The sequence below is a fragment of the Strigops habroptila genome, chromosome 4 (assembly GCF_004027225.2).
Source record: "Strigops habroptila isolate Jane chromosome 4, bStrHab1.2.pri, whole genome shotgun sequence".
Taxonomy (NCBI): domain Eukaryota; kingdom Metazoa; phylum Chordata; class Aves; order Psittaciformes; family Psittacidae; genus Strigops; species Strigops habroptila.
Genome location: NC_046358.1, coordinates 24,168,801 through 24,191,691, shown reverse-complemented (window position 1 = coordinate 24,191,691; position 22,891 = coordinate 24,168,801). Strand labels below are relative to the sequence as shown.

General features: G+C 46.0%; 1 protein-coding gene across 3 annotated transcripts; it reads left to right on the top strand.

Moving 5' to 3' along the window:
• The first annotated feature begins 10,447 nt into the window (after positions 1 to 10,447).
• Positions 10,448 to 19,294, top strand: SLC25A47 (solute carrier family 25 member 47). Of its 3 annotated transcripts, none has more exons than XM_030484415.1 (6): positions 10,448 to 10,744; positions 16,068 to 16,111; positions 16,398 to 16,469; positions 16,739 to 16,921; positions 17,964 to 18,237; positions 18,997 to 19,294. In XM_030484415.1, exons 1-6 carry the CDS (start codon positions 10,717 to 10,719, stop codon positions 19,278 to 19,280), a joined length of 885 nt encoding a protein of 294 aa, XP_030340275.1. In that variant the 5' UTR covers positions 10,448 to 10,716; the 3' UTR covers positions 19,281 to 19,294. The 3 variants fall into 3 exon arrangements, with proteins under 3 accessions (XP_030340275.1, XP_030340277.1, XP_030340276.1); XM_030484417.1 differs by having other exon boundaries at positions 10,452 to 10,744; positions 16,739 to 16,757; XM_030484416.1 differs by lacking the exons at positions 10,448 to 10,744; positions 16,068 to 16,111; positions 16,398 to 16,469; positions 16,739 to 16,921 and adding an exon at positions 16,995 to 17,881.
• Positions 19,295 to 22,891: the final 3,597 nt, after the last annotated feature.

Sequence of the window (22,891 nt, the reverse complement as noted above, 5' to 3'; positions counted from 1 at the left end):
GCTTCTCAAATAGAGAAAGCAGAAAAGAAAGCGCTAATGACAGCTTGGGATACATATAGAGTCTACTGGTATGTATGTCAGCTGCACCGTCACATGTCTGAGAGAAAAGGTTAAAGTTATAATTTACTGTTATCCTTCGAAGACCTGCTTCCCTTTGTCCTGTTGTCTTTCAGGTCTGAACAGCAGCCAGTCAGGTGGAAGAGGCTTTGCAGATGATGCTGGAGGGGTGGCATAGCAGAGGTTTCCCTTCATTCTTGTGGCAAGAAGTGAGTCTGTTGGCTGTCTGCTGCCCTTGATGGCACCCAGATCTGGGAAAAGGTGAGCCCTAAGAGAAACCTGGGAAAAGGAACTGGGAATGTAGGGAGGGGAACGGAATAAAGCAGAAAGTAAAGAAGCAGAGCTAATACTGCAGGTGAACGAAACACAAAGAGAAAGGGCAAAAGCAGAGCGAAGAAGGAAAGGAACAGAAATGAGGAGCTGTGACAAACTCGTAGAAATTCTGGTGGCAATGGCATACAATTAAAAGCACATTGTTGACTCAGATGTTTCAAAATCTTTCTGTTTGCTTGTGAATTTGGCATCAACAACTGGTTGTGTCCCAGTAGATATGTCCCGCTAGAATGTGAAGGGTGGTGGGTGCTTGGGGGGGGCAGGTCTTCCCTTTGTTCCCCACAGCTTCAATGGGGCTTGGCCAGCTCTGGAACCACCTGGCAGGAGAATTTCCTTTCATATAGCCTTCTGCCCTCAGCCCTTTCTTTATCTCCTAAGGGCACTCATCATGTTACCATGAAAAATGAATAAAAATTCTCTTTTTATTTTGGGCTGGAACTGGATTTTGATCTTCTTCCTAGCACCTTCTTGGGCACCCTGACTCACTCTTCAAAGGCTCTTTGGGGCAGCAGTTCTCTCTATGCGCTGTTTATGATGTGAACCTAGGCTGCACGCTTGCAGCTGTGTGAACGTTGCATTTACACTAGCAAACTGCTTGAAAGGAAAACCTTGCATTTTCCAGAGATTGCAGGCCACAGCACAACTAGGCTTGAAGGTCAGCTAGTGCTTTACCAAACAGCTGACCATCTACAGCAGTAACAAATAAATCAACATGGTGAATGAGAAAAATACTGGGAGATAATAGTAAGTGCATAAGAAAGAAGCTGCGCTGGGCTGGGTGGAAACACCCAGTGTCAGGAAAAGGATCTTCTCCAGGTGAATTCACCGAGTACCTTTGTGTGGATTCAAGTCCATTTTCTTTGTTTTCCTAAACACAGTTGTATTCATTGCCCCACTTGTTTTCATTGCCCCACTCAATGTTATGTTGAGACAGGTCATTAGGATACCTCAGATCTCAGGATGCAGCTGTGTTTGAAGACAGAGCAGCTAAGGTGTTACTCAAAGAGGACTGGTATGCCTTTATTATCCATTAACTTTATGACCTTGGATGGGTATTCTCTGTTGTTATTATCCCACTGACTTCAAAGGTACTGTCTATCAAATGTTGAAACTTCCAAGGCTGATCAAATCTCTTGTTAAGACTGGTGTTTCAAAGCATGAAATGTAACGGATTTGTTTGTACAAGAGTCAAGTGCTACTGAAACAGAGGTGCCTTGCTTACAGATCTGCTGATAGGCAGGGGCTTTGTTATCCCCCAAAATATCTTGGTCAGGATCCTAGGATGTGAGACCCCTTCTGTTCCAAGGGAAACCATGGCAGGTGAACAATTGTCTAAGTTACTATCTGAGGTGCTGAGCCTGCAAGAGGTGCTGCAGGAAGGGAGTGTCTTAATAGGCTATAAATTGTAAAGTGACCTGAAAAGTTCGTTGTGGCTCCAACTTTCCATGCTTTATCCTGATAAACTGGAAACATTTTTATTACTGGGCACACATATCTTCTGAAAATCCTGACCCTTGCCATTTTAAGCAGAGGTGGCCAAGTTCTGACATACACCCTCTGTTGTTTGCCTCAGCCTCTGCTTCATGTGATATCGTGTATGTGGAGGAGCAATTTAGTTTGGGTTCCTGATTTTAAATATACTGGTCTACTAGAGATGTCAAGAGGAAGAAGAATAACCTGCACTTAACAGCCAACAACATTTGAGCAACCTGGTCTAGTGGAAGCCATCCCTGCCCTTGGCATGGTCTTTAGGATCCCTTCCAACCCAAACCGTTCTATGATGTATCATCACTCTGAGGAAGAATTCATTCCTGTTCATAGTCTGTTGTCTTGTGCTTTGTTTGAAATACAAATCCATAACCAACGCTCTGGGTGCTTCCCTGGAAGCAGATGAGAAACAGACAGACCAAAAATTCAGAAAAAGCTGCCTACAAGCATTAGTCCAAAGTCCTTTCCTTGGCATTATCTTTAATTTCAAAGATCATATATACTTTGAGTTCTGTTAACTAAACTGCTGAGTCTGCATTTTCTGTTCTGTTTTTTTTAGGCAGTCAGCAAATAGGCTAGAGAGAGCAGACCTGCACAAACACAACCTCATGCTGGTCTTGTCTTCTCTTATCATAGGTGCCATCTTTACTCTCTGGCCTGTTCTAGTACTATGGTGGCTTAGACATGATAATTTGTTTTTATGTATATTTGAGGAAGGAGCTAAGTCCAAAGTACCTGGAATATTATGGGGACTATGTCCTTTTATGTTCGCTGCAGGTGGAGTGAGTTTCTTTGCTGCTGGCCTCCCTTGGAGAAGACCAGAAGACTGTGTGTGCATGCAGTCAGTGATATGGAGAGCACATCTTCAGCAGCACCCGAATGCTAAGCTACTTAGCAGCACAGTTTTAAGATGCCAGTGACCACAAAGAGGCATGCTGAGATAAGTGGGTGGGCACTGAGTCCAGTTACCTGAATTAGTAACTATCTATTAGCTCAGCAGCTTTACCCATCTTTCCCCCTACGCATTACTCAGTCATTTAACAAATATACTCATGACTGGTGACAGTGAGCAAAAACCCTTGGGAAATAATTCAGAAAAGGAAGATAAAAACTCAGTAACTGGCATCTTCATAGTATTTTTCCAGTATTCTAGATTTACAGACAATGCAACCTAAGCCTCAGGCTGCTTCTAGGCAAAAATGTACACTTATGCCTATTTCATCGCTAAGAAAACTGGTAAAACTGACTAGGAGAAGAGGAGGCAGAGGTAGGAGGACAGACTCCTCTGCCTTCCTCCTATCTTTGTTTTTAAGCCACCTTTTTCTTACAGGAACATATCTGTGAGGCAAATTGTTTTTCACTGCCAACAGCTATACAAATATATCTTCAACACCATGTGCTTCAAATCCCCTGGCACAGTTTGTATCCACATGCAAAGTCAATGACTGGGGAACCAAGTCTCCAGCTGAATCTAAATGCTAAGTAATTCAACAGCGTAGACACTGAGTATGATGCACCAGTCGGTAATGAATGAGGAGAGATAGCAGAAAAAAAAGCAGGAATATGTCGTGAGGCAATGCCACTAAGGTTTGTGTACAGATATATTTTTAATATCCTGGCCTGTCTTCAAGGCAGCTTCCTGCTGGGTCATATGTGGGCTTCCAGCTGTCATGTGGAGTATGCTTGTTGTTACATTAGTCATACAGAAAAGGCACCCACTTCTTAGAAACTGAAAGAAGAGGTTTAGCAGAATGACTAATGTGCCTTTGCAGAAACATCCCAACTACTCTGCGAGATGGATGCTCATATGGCTCCTAAACTAATGCCAGGGGAAAGACGAGAGTGAGAAGTGAGGCCATAAACTTCATATTATATTCAGGGACTGGTACTTTTAGCACGGGTATTCTTTGCTAATGCTGAGGGTGCTCCTGAAAAAGCTATGGAAACTTGTGGCTTAGATCTCTATTTTTCTCTCGTTCAGGCCAATGGAAAAAGTCAGGTTGATGTTGGAGGTACAGGATTGAACACCTGCTGATGAAAGGAGTCTGTATTTCCACCAGGACAGTGCACCTGGCTTACAAAGATTTATGGCAGAGATCCCTGAATTCATCAAACTAACTTGAGTTACAGTAGCTCTTTGCTCCCCAACGATATGGGGATCTTACCTGGCATTAAACTTGCTTTGTAGCAGGATTTTTGAGGGCGATGTTTTTGTTTTGCTTGAATGCACTAATTAACTCAGTGTAATTTCACTTGTTTTCCACTTCTGCAAGATAAAAAGTCTTAAATTCTTTTGTATATATCCCCTCTTAATATAAGCTCATAATAATGCTGGTATTTAGGAAAAGTTCTCTCTTCCAAACTCATAGGTGCCAGGTTTGCCAGTTAAGTATATTTATAACAATCTTTCCCATGTGATTTTAGCAGCTGGTATCAAAGTCCTAAATAATAATGCTTTATAGTGCTAGAGGTGAGTTTTCTTCCAAATTTCCAAGTAGCTCTGAGGTTATTTAATTACATCAAATCAGCTACTTCCAAAGGGAATAAAGACTGTCAGCTAGTCATAATGATGTAGCATCTCATACATTTTTCACTAGTGCAGAGCAGAGATCTGAGGGAGACACAGTTTGAGAATATTGGAGAAAAAGATACAGAGACATACACTCTGGAGATAGCACTGGTATTGAACAGCATTATCAGTGGATTTGGGGCTTGTCACTGTTCCTACCACAACAGCTACGTTTTACTGCCTAATGCCTGAACTACCCCTGTTGAAAAGGTTGAGAGTTGTACATTAATGTCATAAGAAAGAGTACATTATTGCTTGGTGGGGAGCAGGAGGCCAGGAAGGGGTGTGCCTCCCTCTGCTCCTGGCCCTCCAAGGTCACTGACTACATCTTCTGTTCATTAAAGTGCAGAAAATGTGCAAGAGGTTAGAAAGAGGCTCAAAGTGCAATTGGAAAGTCAGTAGCTGTCCTGAAATCCCCTTGCTCCATCACAGCCAGGAGTCATTCCAAAGTGCTAGCAATGTCGGCTGGCATAAAATCCTTTCTCAGAGTTGACTGTGGTGGTGCATACACTGTCACATTTCCTCTTTTTTACTGTAAAAATCAGGATTTGGAGGGAAGATTTATATAACACTCTAAAAGAACCATGAGAGCAATGCTATTTTTAATATATATGTATATAAGATAGATAGGTATATTCAAATGGGTGTTCATCTAGGGTGGATGCTAATCTTCCTACTTCTAACTTTTCTCATGATTTATTACCAAACCGAGACTTGTGGCTTTCTAAGAAGTGCCTAAATCCTTGCAGTGACTTCATGGCAGTGGACATACAGCACTGTGCTGAGGGAGATGGAGTGACTTGCCCAAAGCCAGAAAATCTGTGTCATTTCTTAAATTACTGCAATTGTCTTAAGGCCTCTTGGAAATGTATTATTTTCCCTTCCCTTGGAAATGCATGTAGAAACATTACAACCTTGTATCAGCTTTCCAGAGGTGAAATCACTGACCACTTATGCCTGTTTAAAAGTGATGCAGTTGCCAATGCTCAGAACGGTTTCCTTGCCAGTTTTGTTTGTTTTGCCATGAAATTCCCACTGCAAACGTTTGAGTCCTTGGAATTATTGATTTTTCATTAGTACCCTAGGTAAAGGACAGTGAAGCACTTCGATTTGAAAATCCACACTATGGCTGGAGCCAGGCTGTTCCACCCCCTTTCCACCCACCACCACGCAAGCCAAGCGCCAGGCTCTGCCAGCTCAGCACTGCTGGTGTCACTCCTTCCTGTTCCGCAATGTACAAACAGCCCCATGATGTAGCAGGGTAACGCTGTTGGAACAGCCTCTTCAGTCAAGCACTTTTGTATACTAAATAAATAGGAAGGGAACTGATGGATATGCATGTGAGTGTGATACCACATAGCGCAGGGACAATAGAAAATGCAGCACATTGTGGCAGGAAATGAAGTAGGAATATTTTCTCAGCAAATCTGGCTTGATGAGCTAGCAGGTGGTTGCAGAGCCAGAAGAGGATAGGCTTCTCTCTTGCTTTGCAGGATGGGTGGAGCTAGTAATGTCCTGGGAGTGAGCTGTGGAAGGAGAGGGGTAAAGGGATGTCCCTGCATTTTTGTCTCACCTAAAAGATGTTATTTAACATTGATTACCTACCTAAAGCCTCCCTCTTCACCTCTCCTTTTGCTCCATATACTTGTATCAGTCCTCTAAGTCTGCTGCTCCTGTAGCTGTGGAGCAGTTCTCTCTGCCTGGGTGGGCAGACAGCTGCCTCCTCCTGTGAAGCAAATGGAATGTTTCATCCATCATGCGCTGTGCAAAATTCAGGCCTTCCTCACTTCTTTATCACTTAGTTCCATAATTTCTTGCAGACAGCTTTGTATCCTCAGATCCGTCTTTTCATCTGATAGCACCTTCCACGCTCTGCTTTCTCAAAATCCCCTATGAAATTCACCCATATTGAACAAATCACTCTGAAACAGTTTGCTAGTGGAGGAAAGGATTTGTGAGGCCTTTTTAGTGGAGTACTATCCCTTGTGGAGGCTCAAAGCATGTGTTTTATGTGTCATTTCCCAGGGCACGCTTTGAGAAGACCACGTGGGCTGGGACCAGGCACTTTTGTCCATCCCTGCATAGAATCATAGAATCATAGGGTTGAAAAGGACCTTAAGATCACCTAGTTCCAAGCCCCCTGCCATGGGCAGGGACACCTTGCAGTAAACCATGTCACCCAAGACTCCATCCAACCTGGCCTTGAACACTGCCAGGGATGGAGCATTCACAATTTCCTTGGGCAACCCATTCCAGTGCCTCACCACCCTCACTGTAAAGATCTTCTTCCTTATATCTAATCTAAACTTCCCCTGTTTAAGTTTGAACCCATTACCCCTTGTCCTGCCACTACAGTCCCTAATGAAGAGTCCCCCTCCAGCATCCTTGCAGGCCCCCTTCAGATACTGGAAGGCTGCTATGAGGTCTCCACTCAGCCTTCTCTTCCCCAGGCTGAACAGCCCCAACTTCCTCAGCCTGTCTTCGTACGGGAGGTGCTCCAGCCCTCTTATCATCCACTTGGCCTTCCTCTGGACTTGCTCCAACAGCTCCATGTCCTTCTTATGTTGAGGACAGCAGAACTGTACACAATACTCCAAGTGAGGTCTCACGAGAGCAGAGTAGAGGGGCAGGATCACCTCCTTCGACCTGCTGGTTACGCTTCCTTTGATGCAGCCCAGGATACGGTTGGCTTTCTGGGCTGCAATTGCACACGGCCGGCTCATCAACCAAAACCCCCAAGTCTTTCTCCGCAGGGCTGCTCTGAATCTCTTCTCCACCCAACCAGTAGCTGTGCCTGGGATTGCCCCGACCCAGGTGTAGGACCTTACACTTGACTTGGTTAAACTTCATAAGGTTGGCATTGGCCCACCTCACAAGCGTGTCCAGGTCCCTCTGGATGGCATCCCTTCCCTCCAGCGTATCAACCGAACCACACAGCTTGGTGTCGTCGGCAAAGATGTGGACCATGACATTTCTTTGCAAGCTGGACTAGCAGTGATCTCTGTCAGTCCTTGGACATTGTGTCAAAGTGTGACAGGAATGAATCATATTTGATCTTGAAGGTCTTCCTGATAATTCAAGATTTCTTTGGGCTGGATTTTTTGCGCTGTCTCTGTTGACCTGGGGGCACTGTGTCACTGGGGGGCTGGATTCTGGGAAGTGTTTCTAATGAGGCTGGTATCAGAGAGCTAGTATATCTCTGAAACTTGGGAAAGATGGGGTAAAGGAGGAAGGTCCTTCAGCAAAGCATGAAGAACAATGAGACCTCAAGGACTCTATGTGTCTAGGAGGACTCCCAGCAAGGGACGTTGAATCGTTGCCTTGAGGATTGCTCTCTTTAGCGGGGGGTTGGTTTGTACTGTTTGGAGCATGCCAGCGAGCAACAGCAAACGCAGTAACACAGCATTTCATTTCTCAGACAGCTTTTCCTTCATGCCAAATTACACATTCCTCTGTACTTGCTTGTGTGTGAACACTTCAACACTTGCGCGGGGCTCCTCTTCCAGAAGGCTCTGCCCTCACCACCATCGCATGGCGGCCAGGCTGGTCAGGTCAGGTTGGGTCACACAAGTCCAGGTCCTGGCCAGACACCAGGAGCAAAGGACTGGTGACCACAGCAGTGGCCACTGTGTTTGCTTGAGGCTCGTGTTACCCTGCTAAGTCCTGTCAAGGCAAATGTCCCTGAAGTAGCTGTGTATGTGCATTCCTCCAGAGCCAGCTGTCCCCAGCAACACCTTCATGGGACAAGGTGAAACATCTCAAGCCCCAAAATATTCTTCTTTCACATGGCTGCCTTGTGAACAGCCTTTATTTGTGAGCAATTACAGTCAAGCGGAAAATGGGACTTATCCCACTATACCTCAGTAACTGAAACCATTATCAGAAGGTTATCAAAATGCTTGAATTTGGAGTCAGCTTTGTGCTATAGAAAGCAAACTAACATTGTGATAGAAGCAGTGTGAATGAAGGCTAAAATAATAAAAAGGGTTAATTTTCGCTTGCAAAGGGAAGATTTTGGGGTGCATTGGCTTTTTATTTTACAAACTCAGAAGGTTTCATGAGCTGTTCAGCTCAGCTAAAGAAGGTAGACATTTTGCTTGCTCTTGTGACGTTTCATGGGAAATACTGATGTTTTAGTCACCCAGTGCCAGCCAGTCTCTATTTTCTTGCTGATATTGCGCCAGTGCAAAACAGCAATCTTTTCTATGCAATACATAGAAAAATGCCCCCCCTAACATGACACCCTGCCCATGTGATGGGAGGGAACACATGGTGACACTTTCATATTGAGAATATAATGAATTTCTTCACTTTGCCTGGAAGCAGCAACCAGAAAAGCCGTATTAAGCAGCAATATCTAAACAGCAATCTGGAGGCAGCAGTGACTGCTGCAGTGTGGGCTGGAGCAGCTCGGCAGGTTGCCTGATCCCTGCAGGAGCCAGGAGGCTGAAGGCTCCTGGGCTGCCCCTCCGCAGCGAAACTGTGTCCTTGTCCCCAAGTGTCACTGACGAGGCAGGTCCCACACACAGTCCTGTTGCTGGAGAGGGCCCATGAGGACAGCAGCTGGGAATGGCTGGTTGGAGAAGCGGAAACGTAACCTTTCGTTGCACTTGGCATGTGCGCACTGTTGATGAACCATTAAAAACCGCTCTAGAGTCATCAGGTGTAACAAGGAAGGGCTACTGAATAACCCAGTGTGTTTTAGCAGATACATAGCTATCTCTCTAGGTAATATTTTACTTCTGGTTTGAAGTTTTTGCTGTCCTTGCATTACGTTACACTGGAATAAACTGTTCTCTCCAGCACAGAAAATGTTCAGGGAAGGACATGTAAGAAACTATGGGAAGCAAGTTTTTAAAAATCCTTTAATTTTCAGTTCCCAGAAACTCTGAGCCCTCACAACGAACTGTGCTGTGTGTCACTGACACATCAGCCTATCCAAAACAGGCACTTCACTGAGAAATAGGCTCTTGTGAAATGAGCACTGTGGACTGAAGTCCTCAGCTCCTCTCTGAAGCCAACCTCGGAGGGAGCAGCTGTGAAATATTCTTTTCCCTTTGCTGCCAGTGTGCCTTGGCTCTGTCCCAGGGAAACCTCTTCAAGAGGAGTACAATTCAGGTCACAACTTGGCAAGCCCTTCACTGGGTTAGGACTTTGGTTTTCAGGTTCAATGGGGGCAGAACTTCACCTCTCCCATGTATATGTGGCAGCTCTCTGGTATGGGGCTGTTGTGCAAAAATAGGCAATATGGCATTATCTTGAGCTCTTGGTTCCCCTTGACTAGCAGGTCTCTCTCTGTGCTTTTCTCTTTCCCCTGCTGAGAATACCACCCTGTGCTGGGTGTAAATTAGGAAGAAAAAAATAGGTTCTGGACCAGTCTCCTGGCAAAATCCACTTCCCATCTCCCCTGCAGGGTAAAACACTGGAGTATGAGCAGCAGCAATTGTGATTCCTTCTCCACCGCTGAACTCAGCAAGGAACTGACACTGGAAAGGAGGTTGGGAGACAGAGCAAGAAGTGAAGAAGCAAAGCTCCTCCAAGGGCTGGGAAAACTGAAACTACCCTTCACTCTGAAAGGGAAGCAAGCACTTAGTATGTGGTTGGATTAATTTCTGGGCTTCACCACATGTATACACAATGCGCAGGTAATAATCCACAGGGAACTGGGTAGAGGTTTAAGGTCAGCTCTGTGGGTTAGGAAACCCAAGGAAAATTCCTTGGGAAGGGCACAAGGAATTTTCCTTGATAGGAAAAGGGTCTGCTCCATCTGAAGGAGGAAGTGTGGGCTGGGATGAGGGAAGGAAGTGTCTCATATCCAGCCACCCATGCCACTTCTTCATGGCACAGGGCAAGAGTGACCTCTGGCAAAAAAGCACGCAAGGCTGTCTTCTGGGGTTAATAAGTATAACGGGGAATGGCCCCTTCACATCCAGCTTTATCCTGCAAGGCACCACCCCTCGTGATTTTCCAAGCAGAAGGGCACTGGGAACAGCGGCTCTGGCGCAGCGTTGCAGGGCTTCACAGGATTACTTATTCAGTGTTCCTGGAACAGCTCCAGGCTTCCCGTCTCTGCCTCCAGTGTACAAATTCATCAAATATCCACAAGGCTCACAATCCCTAGAGGCAAGAGAAGACAGCAGGAAAGTGATTCATATTCCAAATCACTGTCTCTGAAGGACCTGCGGAGCTCTGGAAAGACCGAACTGGTATCCTCCCTTCTACCTCCCTAACTCTTAATCAGGGTAATTAAGGCAACAGAGTCAGTCTGGATGGATTTCATTGCCGGGGCCATTGGAGGTAAATACCTAAGTAGCGCTTGTTAATGAAAGCAGATTGCTGCGTTTCCTTCTTGTCCAGCTAATGGGCAGGTCTCATTGGCAGAGCTGAGAGTCTTTCAATGGGGGCTGCTTGTTAAAAGTGCATTCTTCTTTACTAAATGGAAAATGTCATCAGAGCAGGTTCACAGAGCCACCGGAGAGGCAGCACTGCAATTTGGTCAGCTGAGGTCATCACCCTGCAATCTCCTCCAGTCTAATTGCAGTGGGACAGGGCAAAACTCTGATCGGAAGAGACAAAGTGGAACATGTTGTGTGCAGATGCAGACAGGCTAATATTGCCTGGAGAGCAAAACCTCACGTCTGGTGCCCGGGGGTGCTGGCAGGCTGCTGAGGTCATGGCTCTGGAGGGCTGAGGATGGGAATTGTGAGGCCAGAGGGGAGGAAGCATAGCTTTGTTGCAGTGAAGAAGGTCTGAATGAACGACCTTTGTATTATCCTGGGTTAAGGCGCATTTGCAGTTGTGATGGTAGTGTCAGTGCAGGCATGCTGTGCAGCAGGCTTTGGTCTGAGAGAAAGTAGGTTAGTCATAAATTAAAGGTGAAAAGTGTGATTTAATTCCAGCTGTTTTTAGAGCACGTGCGGCTCAAACCCAGCTTTGTTTTAAACAACAAAAGGTAGCCACTAGTCTAACTTCTTTTCTAAAATCTTGTCAGAATTAGCAGAGTATCAAATACTGAAACAAGAGCCTTGGTACCGCTGCCAGAAAGGCCAGGTAATCCCCAGGAGACACCCAGCCCAAGCCTGGATGTCAGATCTCACTCCGGGCTCAGCTGAAATTTGGCAGTTTCCCTCACCAGGAACAACAGCCTGTGGTCCTGTGCAGACATGCATTTCCTGGAAAGCATCACGATGAGTTTTACCCTGCAGCTCCTTATTGCTCATCACCCAAATGTGCAAATGGGGCAAGGTTTAGTGTCTCAGCAGCATCCAGCCCCGGAAGCGCCTGTTGCTTGGGCCGTTGGCTTTCCCGTAGTACTGGGGGATGCTGTGTGGCAACAACCCTTCATGGGAGAGGAGGATACAACCAGCCCATCCATGACAGCTTCCCCTTCCCCTCCTCTTTCCCTACTGACTTTGGAGCACCCAGTGGAGACGGGAGCCCCGTGCTGGGTCTGGCAACTACATGTCCACCCTGAAGGGATTCACCAGAACTCCTCCAAGACTTCATGTTCAGGATGGGGCAATGAAGACTGCGTTCACTGGTTGGGCCCCTTTGCTTTTGTTGGCACAGTTGGAGCTGGGCCACTTAAGGATAATCTTGTTTTGCAAGGGAATGTGGAAAGCTGAGAACAATTTCAAAGTGGCCGCTCACCTCAGCATTCTGTCCCTACTTCCATGCAAAGCCATGGTTTGTGTGGTGCCTCCATCCTGGCACCAGCATTGTGTGCTACCTGGCTATGCAGCAAGCATCTCCCATGGGTGCCCTGGAAACAGGCTCAGACTGGGAGAGTGCAAGCTGGGGAGCTCCAGCTGGGACCAGAAATGTCTTTGCATGGTTTAAGGCACTTTACTGATCTCAGGGTGTCAGAAAGATTTTCTATCCTCTGTGTCCAGCTCATGGCTTTTCTAAGAGGGGTAATGCAACTTTCCATTGACAGACAGAGGTGTTTCCTGGTATGCTGTTCCCTGCTGGGAGCTTGCACATAGACATGTGTGAGGCACCTGGGCAGGGCTTTACGGCTATGGTCCCTACCCCGACATGGAACAGCTTCCAGGGGTGGGATAGCTTTCCTGAAAGAACTGGAATGTTTTTGGTGCTGAGCTTATTTCATGGCTTATGTCAGTTAGAGCTGAAGCAGTTTTCATGTTCCTAAGAAGGCTACAAACACAGCTGACGTGCACCGAACAGCTCAAGAGGCAACACAAATAATAACAGAGTTTCTGTTTAGTAAATTACATGCTTGTGACCTTGACCTGTTTTCAGAGTGTTTTGGAGAAAGTGTGGCTTAAGCACCTCTGATAAATGGTGGAGATGCTGCCTTTTTTAATCCCATGTAACTATCCAGCCTGGCTCAGGCACCTGCACAAATATTGCATCCCCTCCACAGAGCTGCTGCTTCTATGGCCATGAGATAACCTCAGCATCTTCAGCCCAAGAAACAGTGACCTGCTCTGAGTTCAGGTGGAAAAAACCATGAAAGAAACATGCTTAGTGACTGTGGAAAAAACTTCCAATAATCACCAAATGGGGCTGCATGATGTGTAAAGCAGATAATCTGTAAGGATGTCCTTCTTGGCCAATAAAGCTGAGCAGGAGATTGGACTAGGAACCTCAAGAGGTCCCTTCCAACTTGATTTTTCTTATGATCCTATGTGTGTTTTCTAGCCCTGCTGCGGCAGCAACCTGGGCCATGGCAGCTGATGGGTATTGATGATTAGGGCTATTGAAGACTAGGAGATGACTTGGCTCTTATGCCAGGGGTAAAGATCTGGGAAGGGGAAGCTGAGGTTCAACCAGTGGTGGTAGAGCAACAGGGCCTGTAGCATGCCCAGGCTTCTCTGCATCTTGCTGCAGGGTTACATACCCAGTCACATGCAGTTCAAGGATAGACAAAGTAGTCCACTTATGGAGGGAACATGTTGTCTTGTCCTTACAACTAAAGCAGCTCCTGCTGGACACTGCCAGGGTCATGTTACTGGACGGAGTTCAGCTTGCTTAGCATGTGGGGCACTTATGTTCCCAGCTCTTCACAGAACTTTGGAAATTGTTGTCTACCCATCCAGCACATGGATCATTATCCCTGCTTCTCCCTCAGTCTCTCAGAAGGGGTTTGCCAACAGCTGGGAGCTGTGGCACCTGATGGGCTGCTGCTTGCTCTCTGCTGATTGCAGTTGTGCTGGCCACCATGCCAGGATCCCTTCCTATTTGAATTGCCTGGTTGAAGCCACCTGATTCATGAAGAGACTGAGTAGCCCAGTTTTGCACCTGCGCTCTCTGTGTGCATATGTAGGGGATGTTGCAACCTCTGCACAATACCTGAGAATGTCTCAGATAATGTAGGTGTAAAAAATGGCTCACTAAACCCCAGAAAGATCATTCATCTGATTTTGATATTTATTTTTGTCACAGCCTTTGCAGCATTACTCAGCAGGAGTCCCACCGGAACCCTCCCCCGTATGCCTGCTATACATTGCTGGTATTACTCTATTCTGCTGTGCAAACAGGGCATGTGTGGGTCATGCTGTCTTTGTCCCAGGCTATTTATACTGTGTGACATTGTGCAGAGCCTTTCCTCGGCCTTTGATGGACTTGCCTGAGCTCCTCAGCTCTGACAACTTGACTGTTGAGTGCTGTGATTCTTAAGGAGTGTGGTTCATGGCAGGCTGTGGTTGGTTGAAGGTTTGTGGGTCTCACATCTCCACTTTGGTGAGAGCAGTGAAAAATTTACCTTTATGGTCTCCTCTCAAGAGGAGACGTTTGGTCATTGCTGGAACCAATCTGAGTGGGAGCACTTAGAACTGAGAAGCAATGGGCAACAGGCTGGTTTGGGGCAAACCTGCTTTATTTTGTCTGTGTTGCTGCTGTCTCTGCATCTTAATGTGTGAACCAGGCAATTTCTCCAGAAGGGAGACAGAAGAGGACACTTCTTGTCAAAGGCTGACCCAATCAGCCTTGGCTCCTGATGCGCATGAGCCAAGGCTCCTGAGCCTGTGGGGCAAGCCAGCACTGAGCAGTGCAAGGCGCACAGTATCTCTGCATTGCTAGTGTCTGGTCAGCTCATGGCCACTGCCTCTGAGGTTGAGGAAGGCTGAAACTTATGCGATGCCAAATCCTTCTGTCTCGGACAGGGTGCTTGGGCCAGGAGACTGCACCTCTGAGGTCAGTGCTGTCACACTAACAGTGACTTATGTGCTGCTCTTCCTGGCTGGCGGGGTCTATGTTTGCAGTCTGCCTCTGGCCGATGGCTGGGAATCCAGGACAGTGCAGGTGGCCCTGGGTGACTTTGTGTGTTGTCACTCTCTGCTCAGACCAGAGGCATTGCTCCTTACAGCCATATTATTCTGCCTGTGCATTCTCCCTCACTGTCTTTCTTCCAGCCTGATCTCATTTTGGTTTTGAAATACAGAAGTTGGCCCCATTTTTCATCTTCATTACTATTTATGTGGTGGCAGATTTGATACAGATTTTTGAAGAATAGACCTCATTTTTCTGCAAGCAGGATACTGTTGGTTGTTTTCTCCTGAGTAACGTACTTCGGGATTGTCTCTTGGTGACTCACACCAGCAGCTGCTGCTTTTTTCCAAAACAAAGTAGAGCCTTCCAGAGCTCCCAAGCTGCCATGGAACCACACGTGAATATGCCTTGTGAAATGATCATGGCTACTAACAGTTTTCAGTATCTTGGTTTTTGCGGTTTTTGTTTTAAAGAAGGGCTCAATGGGAGGCAGTTTCCAACCTGTGAGCCACCAGATGTGCACTGTATCTTTGACTTCCTGGCTCCCTGTAGGGCTCATCCAGCACTTTTATGAACTTGATGTCTAAGTAACTCACATGGATATAGCTCTGTTGTCCCCCAGCCTGATTTCCTCTCCGATGACTTTGCAGTTGATGTACTAGGAGGAAGTTAGCTGATCAGTCTCATCATCATCTGTTGATATACAATACAACAATAGATACGACATGAGATGCATTTAGACCAGAGCTGGGAAATGCAGTGAGGTAAGGGCAGGAATGGTGGGTGATCTCTTTGTTACTGTGACTAAGAGAGGTCCACATTGGAGCTCTTTTGCTCTCCTTATCTGCCATTAAGGCAGTAACTTTGTCTCATTAACGTTTTCCAACTCCAGTGGCTATTTTAAGGTCTCAAAAGGAGCCCGGGTGTCGACAGATGATTGACCCCCCCCCAGCATGCCGGACATGCTGTCACTGCTGCAGGCGGGGAGTTGTGGTCAGCGGGCATGTGGGCCGTGTTGCTGAGTGCACCCAGCACTAATCCCTCGCTGCTCCTTAATCCTGCTGAGCCCCGAGTGGCGGAGGGCAGAGGGTCTCTACAAACCAGCACCACTGGTTGTCACACCAGCCTGCCAAGGCTCCAAGCAGCCTTTGCTTTTGCTCCATGCTCTGCTTTCTGAGCCTTGGTCATGCAGAGAAATCTGCACATTCTGCTCTGTCATTCTTGGCTCAAATGTCAGCGCTGGAGCTCGGGAGAGGTCTGGTGCCAAGCACGGCACGGCTCCGAGGCTGCATTTTTCTGTCGTTCCCCTAATGCCTTTCTCTGATGGGGGAAAACAGTCTGTTGTGCCATGCACCGTTAACCATCTCCTATACACTCTCTGTTTCAGGTGGTCTAAGCACAGCAGTGGGTTACCCGCTGGACACAGTGAAGGTACTTGTTGGAGCTTTATTTCTTGACTACAGAGTGAAAATAAACAGGCCCTTTGGCTTTCCCCCTCCTTGAAAAAAAACTATTCCCATGACAATGCTTTCATTTTTGTTATGTCGACATATTTCACTTTATTTGGTTGTGTAGTTTTTCTCTTAAAGAATTAAAAAAGTAAATTGTTTAGTGATGCTATTTTATGGTTAATTGTCTGATTGCTGCTATGGCACTTGTTGATTATATTTTTTATAAATCTGATATCTACATTTTAAACTTGTCCCTGTATTTCTAGGTGAGAATTCAGACTGAGGGGCATTACAATGGGATTTGGCACTGTGTTCAGGAAACATACAGGACAGAAAAAGTAAGTACCTCCCATCAGAATTTCTGATAGCAGTTATGGATGCCTTGTTTGAGATAAACAGAGCTGCCTCTGCCAGTTTGGGGAGAATGGGCAGCAGTTACATACAATCATTTTTTGGGAGAAGGATCAGGATGAAATTTAGCTTTGCCAGTGAGCTGTAATATAGGAGTAAGTTTTGGCTCAGCTATGTGTGGCCAGTGTTTTCCAGCAGATGCTTTCCCATGCCATTCCCTCTTAAAAGTGTTTTTTTTCCCTCTGTTTCCAACTAGGTTTGGGGATTTTACAAAGGTATGTCTGCATCAGTCCTCACGGTATCAGTGATCTCTTCTGTTTCATTTGGCATGTACAAAAACTTCCTTTGTGGCATCTGCAAGCTGCGATACGGGGCTGCAGATGCGAAGCCGTCCAAGCTGGATGTTTCTCTTGCCGGTGGTGCTGCTGGTGCTGTCCGGGTAGGTAAACAGCCGGAAGGGAAAGCACAACAAGAGATGTTGATTGCAGACACAGGAGGCTCCAAAAGCAGCAAATGTTTCTGTCCAGGAGGCTTTGTTTTTGCAGGGGGGTCATGCTCTGCCCCTCGCTGGTTGGCTCTGTGGTGTGGCTGAGTCCTGCTGTGCATCTCGTGCTGGATTTGGTTTAGAGTGCCAAAACACTTAAGAACATGCTGTTAAGAATGACATGGACCTTGGCAGCAAATGCAGACAAAGGAAGAAAAAAAAAACTGAGCAGCAAACTTTCCAAGTGGCTCTGACGGTGTGTTTGTATGTAAGACTTAACTTGGTGTATTACAGCGCAAGCCCGGCACGGTGTTGCTGTAGAAAGGGGTGGCACACAGCTTTGCCTTGTCAGGACTCAAAACTCAATGGGGCATCACTGAGAAGTGATGCTGCCTGGCAGACGTGCATGATGCCAGGACAGGTAGCTGAGGCTGAATCCAGGAGCACTTTCCCATAAGCAGGTGGATTTCTGTGAGCATTTGCAGACTCTGTGAATGTGGCAGAGCTCACCCCACTGCCCCATGGCCTGCTGCGCAGAAATGCATACCCAGTCACAGGCAATCCTCTTACAGAGCAGTCCAGATGGTCGGGTTTCTAGGTGTTTCCCAGCAGCCAATGACTCTACTTAACACAGGCTAATTTTTTTAGTCTTTATGGCCTTGGTTCCAAATACAGATAGATACAAGAGCCCTGATGTATGCTACCCTATAGCTGAGGACATCCCCTTTTCATGCCCATCTGATTTAATAAGTTGTTACAGATACGTGATGCCCTCTGTGGATTTCTGCCTCGCCTTCCACTCAGCACAGTGCAGCTCAGACATGTATGTCCTGCTGTTGCTGGGTGGGGTTTAGCACAGACAGAGGGAAGGAAGCTGGAAGTCGCTGGCTTCAGGGATTATTATGGCCTGAAAAGGTAGGAGACGAGCAGTTTTCAGGAGAGGAGCAAACCACTGTTTAAATGTGACGGGTTAAAATACCATCCTCTGATGTTACAGGTTCTGTTTATGGCCCCTAGTGAGGTGGCTAAAGTTCGCATGCAGACTCAGAGGAACCCACACCCTTCCATCGCATCTCCCCAGCCTGTTTCCAGGCCAAAGTATCGAGGGTCTCTGCACTGTCTGAAGGTGATTGCCAAGCAGGAAGGTTTTGGGGGTCTGTACAAGGGCTGCTCTGCATTACTCTGCAGGGATTGCTTTTCTTCTGCAATATATTTCCTCACCTATTCGGCTCTGTGTGACTGGCTCACACCAGCTGGGAAAAATAAACCAGGTAGGTATCAGAAAGCATCTGGCATTACCTGCAAAAGTGGCTTTTTTAATATCACACTAAGAGGGAAATCAGGCTCTCAGCAAACATCAGCCAGTACCTATAAAATCTCACTCAGATGTGGCCTGTTCGCTTCTTAGTGCTACGGGGCCACTTAATCGCACAACCTTGTCTCTCAGTAGCTACTCCTCTCCCTACGGGAGGGGTGTTTATGGCACGCTCTGGTGCCTAGTATGTGGGTGTGAAATCCTCTTAATGCAGAAATAGGATATATAACTAGAAATGAAACATGGTCAAATCTCCCAGGAGTCCTCATTGAGCACAGGTCAGGATCAGTCCCGAGCTTGAAAATAAAGCCCGGGTGAGAATATAGAGAGACTTAAGTTTCCTGGTTGTGATTTGGCCCTGAAAAAAACCTATCCCCTTTGAGAAAATATCAATATGACAATTCTCCCTAAGAATTGTAAGAATCAGTAGATCCAGTTGAAGAGAGTGTGATCAGCTCTCAGGCTGCATCACATCTAATTCGTGCAGTGTTAAAAGTATAATGTAGGCAAAAGTGAGCTGTGCAAACCATAGCAAAAATGCTGTGAAATAGAGAGGCCACATGGTTTGTGTGAGATCACTGGAACTGCAAGAGCTGGACAAAATAACTGCTGAAACATATGAAAGTTAACAACATTAGCTGACAAATCTGAGATGCTTGTAGCCATATGAGTGCAAGGCTGGGAGTTAACTGCTTCTCCCTTCTCTCTCCTCCAGATTTCCTCGTTGTGCTGCTTTCTGGTGGTTTTGCTGGAGTCCTGGCCTGGGGATTTGCTACTCCCATGGATGTCATCAAATCACGGATGCAAACAGATGAATCGGACCAGCACAAGTACAAAGGCCTTGTCCACTGTGTTAGGGAAAGTGTGAGAAAGGAGGGTGCAAAAGTGCTCTTCAAAGGACTGGGTTTAAACTGCATTCGTGCCTTTCCTGTGAACATGGTGGTGTTTGTAACGTATGAAGCTGTACTGAGATGTACAGATTATTATACAAACAAATAGCTTGTTCCACTCTGTTCAGAGGTGTGTTTTATTTAGTTTGTTTTTTGTAACACAGCATCCACAAACAACTGCTGAATGCTGTCTCCTTTGATGGGCAGCACAAGAAGAATGGACATTTCAGCACAAAGCTGGATGAGTGACAGCTTTGTCCTATTCTTATAGGATTACAAACTCATCAGGGGGCCTTGGACTTAGAGACAACCTCCCTTTTATCTTGTTAATGTATTTAGACTGTATCCACTGCTTAGGCTCTTGAAACATTTGCAAATATTGATATTCTAAAGAGCTGCTAGTCTGATTAGAGATTTTGGTAAAGGATTAATTTTGTTTTCTACTTGCACAGAAATTGATCTTCACAACCAAGGCAAGAGCTGGGGGGAGTTTGTGTAAGATTTATCGCTCTCCAGTGTGTGCTTTTTACACATAATGCCTGTATCTCATACACTGAGTAACTTGCAATATTGTACTTTGGGCTGCAACTTTTCATTCCCAGCTATAATTTTCCCAAAGTACTCTACAATTATATCCCTTTGGTTGCAGCTGAAATATGAATCTCCTTGCTTTTTCCTGTCACTATTTAATGAGTGGCAGACACGCTCTGTTTACATAATCGTACTAATGGCCTCACTGGAAGTGAAGCCAGGCATGGGTTCCTGTAAGCCACGTGATTTGGGAGTGTTGGTGGATGAGAAACTGAACATGAGCCAGCAGTGTGCGCTCGCAGCCCAGAAAGCCAAACGTATCCTGGGCTGCATCAAAAGAAGCATGACCAGCAGGTCGAAGGAGGTGATGCTGCCCCTCTACTCTGCTCTCGTGAGACCTCACTTGGAGTATTGTGTACAGTTCTGCTGTCCTCAACATAAAAAGGACATGGAGCTGTTGGAGCAAGTCCAGAGGAGGGCCACGAGGATGATAAGAGGGCTGGAGCACCTCCCGTATGAAGACAGGCTGAGGAAGTTGGGGCTGTTCAGCCTGGAGAAGAGAAGGCTGAGTGGAGACCTCATAGCAGCCTTCCAGTATCCGAAGGGGGCCTACAAGAATGCTGGGGAGGGACTCTTCATTAGGGACTGTAGTGGCAGGACAAGGGGTAATGGGTTCAAACTTAAACAGGGGAAGTTTAGATTAGATATAAGGAAGTTCTTTACAGTGAGGGTGGCGAGGCACTGGAATGGGTTGCCCAAGGAAGTTGTGAATGCCCCATCCCTGGCAGTGTTCAAGGCCAGGTTGGATGGAGTCTTGGGTGACATGGTTTAGTGCAAGGTGTCCCTGCCCATGGCAGGGGGCTTGGAACTAGATGATCTTAAGGTCCTTTCCAACCCAAACCATTCTATGATTCTATGGTTCTATGATTCTGTGATTCTATGATTTCTCCCTGTGCAACCCTGAGCCCTCCAGCATCAGTCCCCTCTGGAGGCTGACGGTACCGCAGCTCTCCAGAGCTTGGCACAGCTTTGGAGACAATCTGTTCTGATCCTGGAACAGGGTAGGAATAGATGCAAAACCTCTTTGCTTCTCAAAAGAAGGCTGCCATAAAATCTCTGCTCTAGCAAGTTACAGGAAAGTTGCAAAGTTGTACAGTATAATTAAGATTTACAACTTTTAAAAGGTGTATACTCTTCTCCTTTTACACTATGCTGTCAGGAGCAGCCAAGTGGTATTTTTGTCATAGGTACATTTTGAAAGAATTTCTGGCTTTCCTAACAGCTCTTTTTCACAAAGGTATAAAGTTTCATCAACACGTCAGTTGAAGAAAACAACACCCACACTATTGTTTTAGATGATAAAAACCCTAAACCCAGAAATACTTTAATTTGCTCATCCTGCCTCTGGATGCAGCATGCATTTTCTGTTTTAATCCCTGGATGATGCCATCTGGAGCAGACTGGATCCAGCCCCTGTCAGATTCTGCTGAAAGTGCATTTTTTGGAGGGAAAGAGGAAGACTTATTTTTAAAGGAGTTCTCACATTCAGGCTTGATGCCCTTCTGGTCCATGGCCACTTTTACCAGTTAACATGGCTTTGTCTACACTGACAGTACACTTGCAGCAGGCAGGACTTGTCAGCTACCCTGGATGTATAAAAAGGGTTCTTGTACTAGAACAAGTTTAAAAATCTCAGGTGCTACTAGCAAAGTATAAAGGGGACCTCTTCCACTCCAGACAGACCAGTAAAAAGCTCCAGAACTGTCCTTCTGAGACCTAGGCCTTCAACTGGCTTTTTAAACATGATCACAGCCATGTTATCCAACAATCATTAAAATTCTTCTCTCGACTCTACTCAGATCTTGCAGCTGATCCAAGCGCAGGGTTAAAACACCAGGCAGGGACTTCTATCCTCACCTCTTTCTACAAGGGATGCTTTTAACTGAGTGCTGTCCCAGCTCTGCCTGTTTGTTTTCTGGAATCAGACTCCCTTACGCTGTATTATTCTCAGCCAACCTTGTTCTCAGGCATCACATCCTTCAGAGACAGTTAAAAAATGCTTGCACATTAGACTAAACAACCATTTATTGTTAGGCAGTGTTGATACCATCCATGGTCAGCCCAAGGTTTGAAAATAAAGGAGCTCAGCTTTCCTAACAAACAGGCTCATGCATTCGGATGACTGAAAACATCTCCTCCTGTGGGTGTAACTGAAATACAGCTGGTTTCAAGAAACAGGAATTACAGATGAATTGTAAAAATGAGTGGGAACGACTGCAGAAGCCAGAACTGTAAGTCTCAGGGTATTCAGCACCATGTAAAAAGTAGGTTCTCATGTGGCCTGAACAAATGCTACACGCGAGGTGAGTTGTATCTCCAGGCAGCATATTTCAGGAAAGTAACCGCTTTGCAATCCACCCTGTTCACAGCCCTTCACTGGAAAAAAATACATATATACACAGTGTATGGGTGACAACCTGCCTTAGAGCAAGCACTCAGCTAATTCACACTGATACAAACTACCAACAGGTACAGGACTCGACTGTAAAAGTACTGTAAACACAGGCACATACACATGAACTAATTTTTGTTTAATGGCATGACACACTGTTACATACTATGTACTTCACCACACCCTCCCCCCCAAGCTGGGTGTTGGCTTCTGGTTTCAGAACTCAATTACTTTTTATTTTCTGATTTCTTTGTTTTACCTTGACTTTCAGCTACTCTGACAATCATAGAAAAATTTATTCTGACAAACTAGCTAGCTGAAGGCCGGCTAACAGAATGAAGACACCACATTTGTTGTGCTGAAGTTGGGTTTGACCTGCTGTAGAGGACTGCAGCTTGTTGTATAGATGGTTTCTTTCAGTAACAAAGTTGGTTGCCTCAAAACCAAGAAAATTTTCTTTAGAAGGTACATTCTGCCTCATGTTTTCATGATGCTGATGATAGTTCCTGTTTTTTCTGACAATGTTTATGGATATCCAAGTAGGTTTCAGCGAGCCTCTTGGTGGCTGTGAAGGAGTCATGGGAAGCTGCTTGGAATCTGTGCTTTTCAGACAACAGCGATTGTGGACGATCATGTTTCCATTTAAGTACTAGTCTTTACGCTAAACCTAGTCAAGCATCATTGTAAACGGATCAAATTGACCTTCCCCTATTTCTGGGATGGCTATTGTACAAAGG

What these genes read in the sequence shown, in the direction of transcription:
- SLC25A47 (XM_030484415.1), top strand. Translation starts at nt 10,717, where the DNA reads ATGGATTTCATTGCCGGGGCCATTGGAG. An exon ending in CATTGCCGGGGCCATTGGAG is followed by an intron (nt 10,745 to 16,067) that starts GTAAATACCTAA and finishes TCTCTGTTTCAG; the next exon opens with GTGGTCTAAGCACAGCAGTG. An exon ending in AAACATACAGGACAGAAAAA is followed by an intron (nt 16,470 to 16,738) that starts GTAAGTACCTCC and finishes GTTTCCAACTAG; the next exon opens with GTTTGGGGATTTTACAAAGG.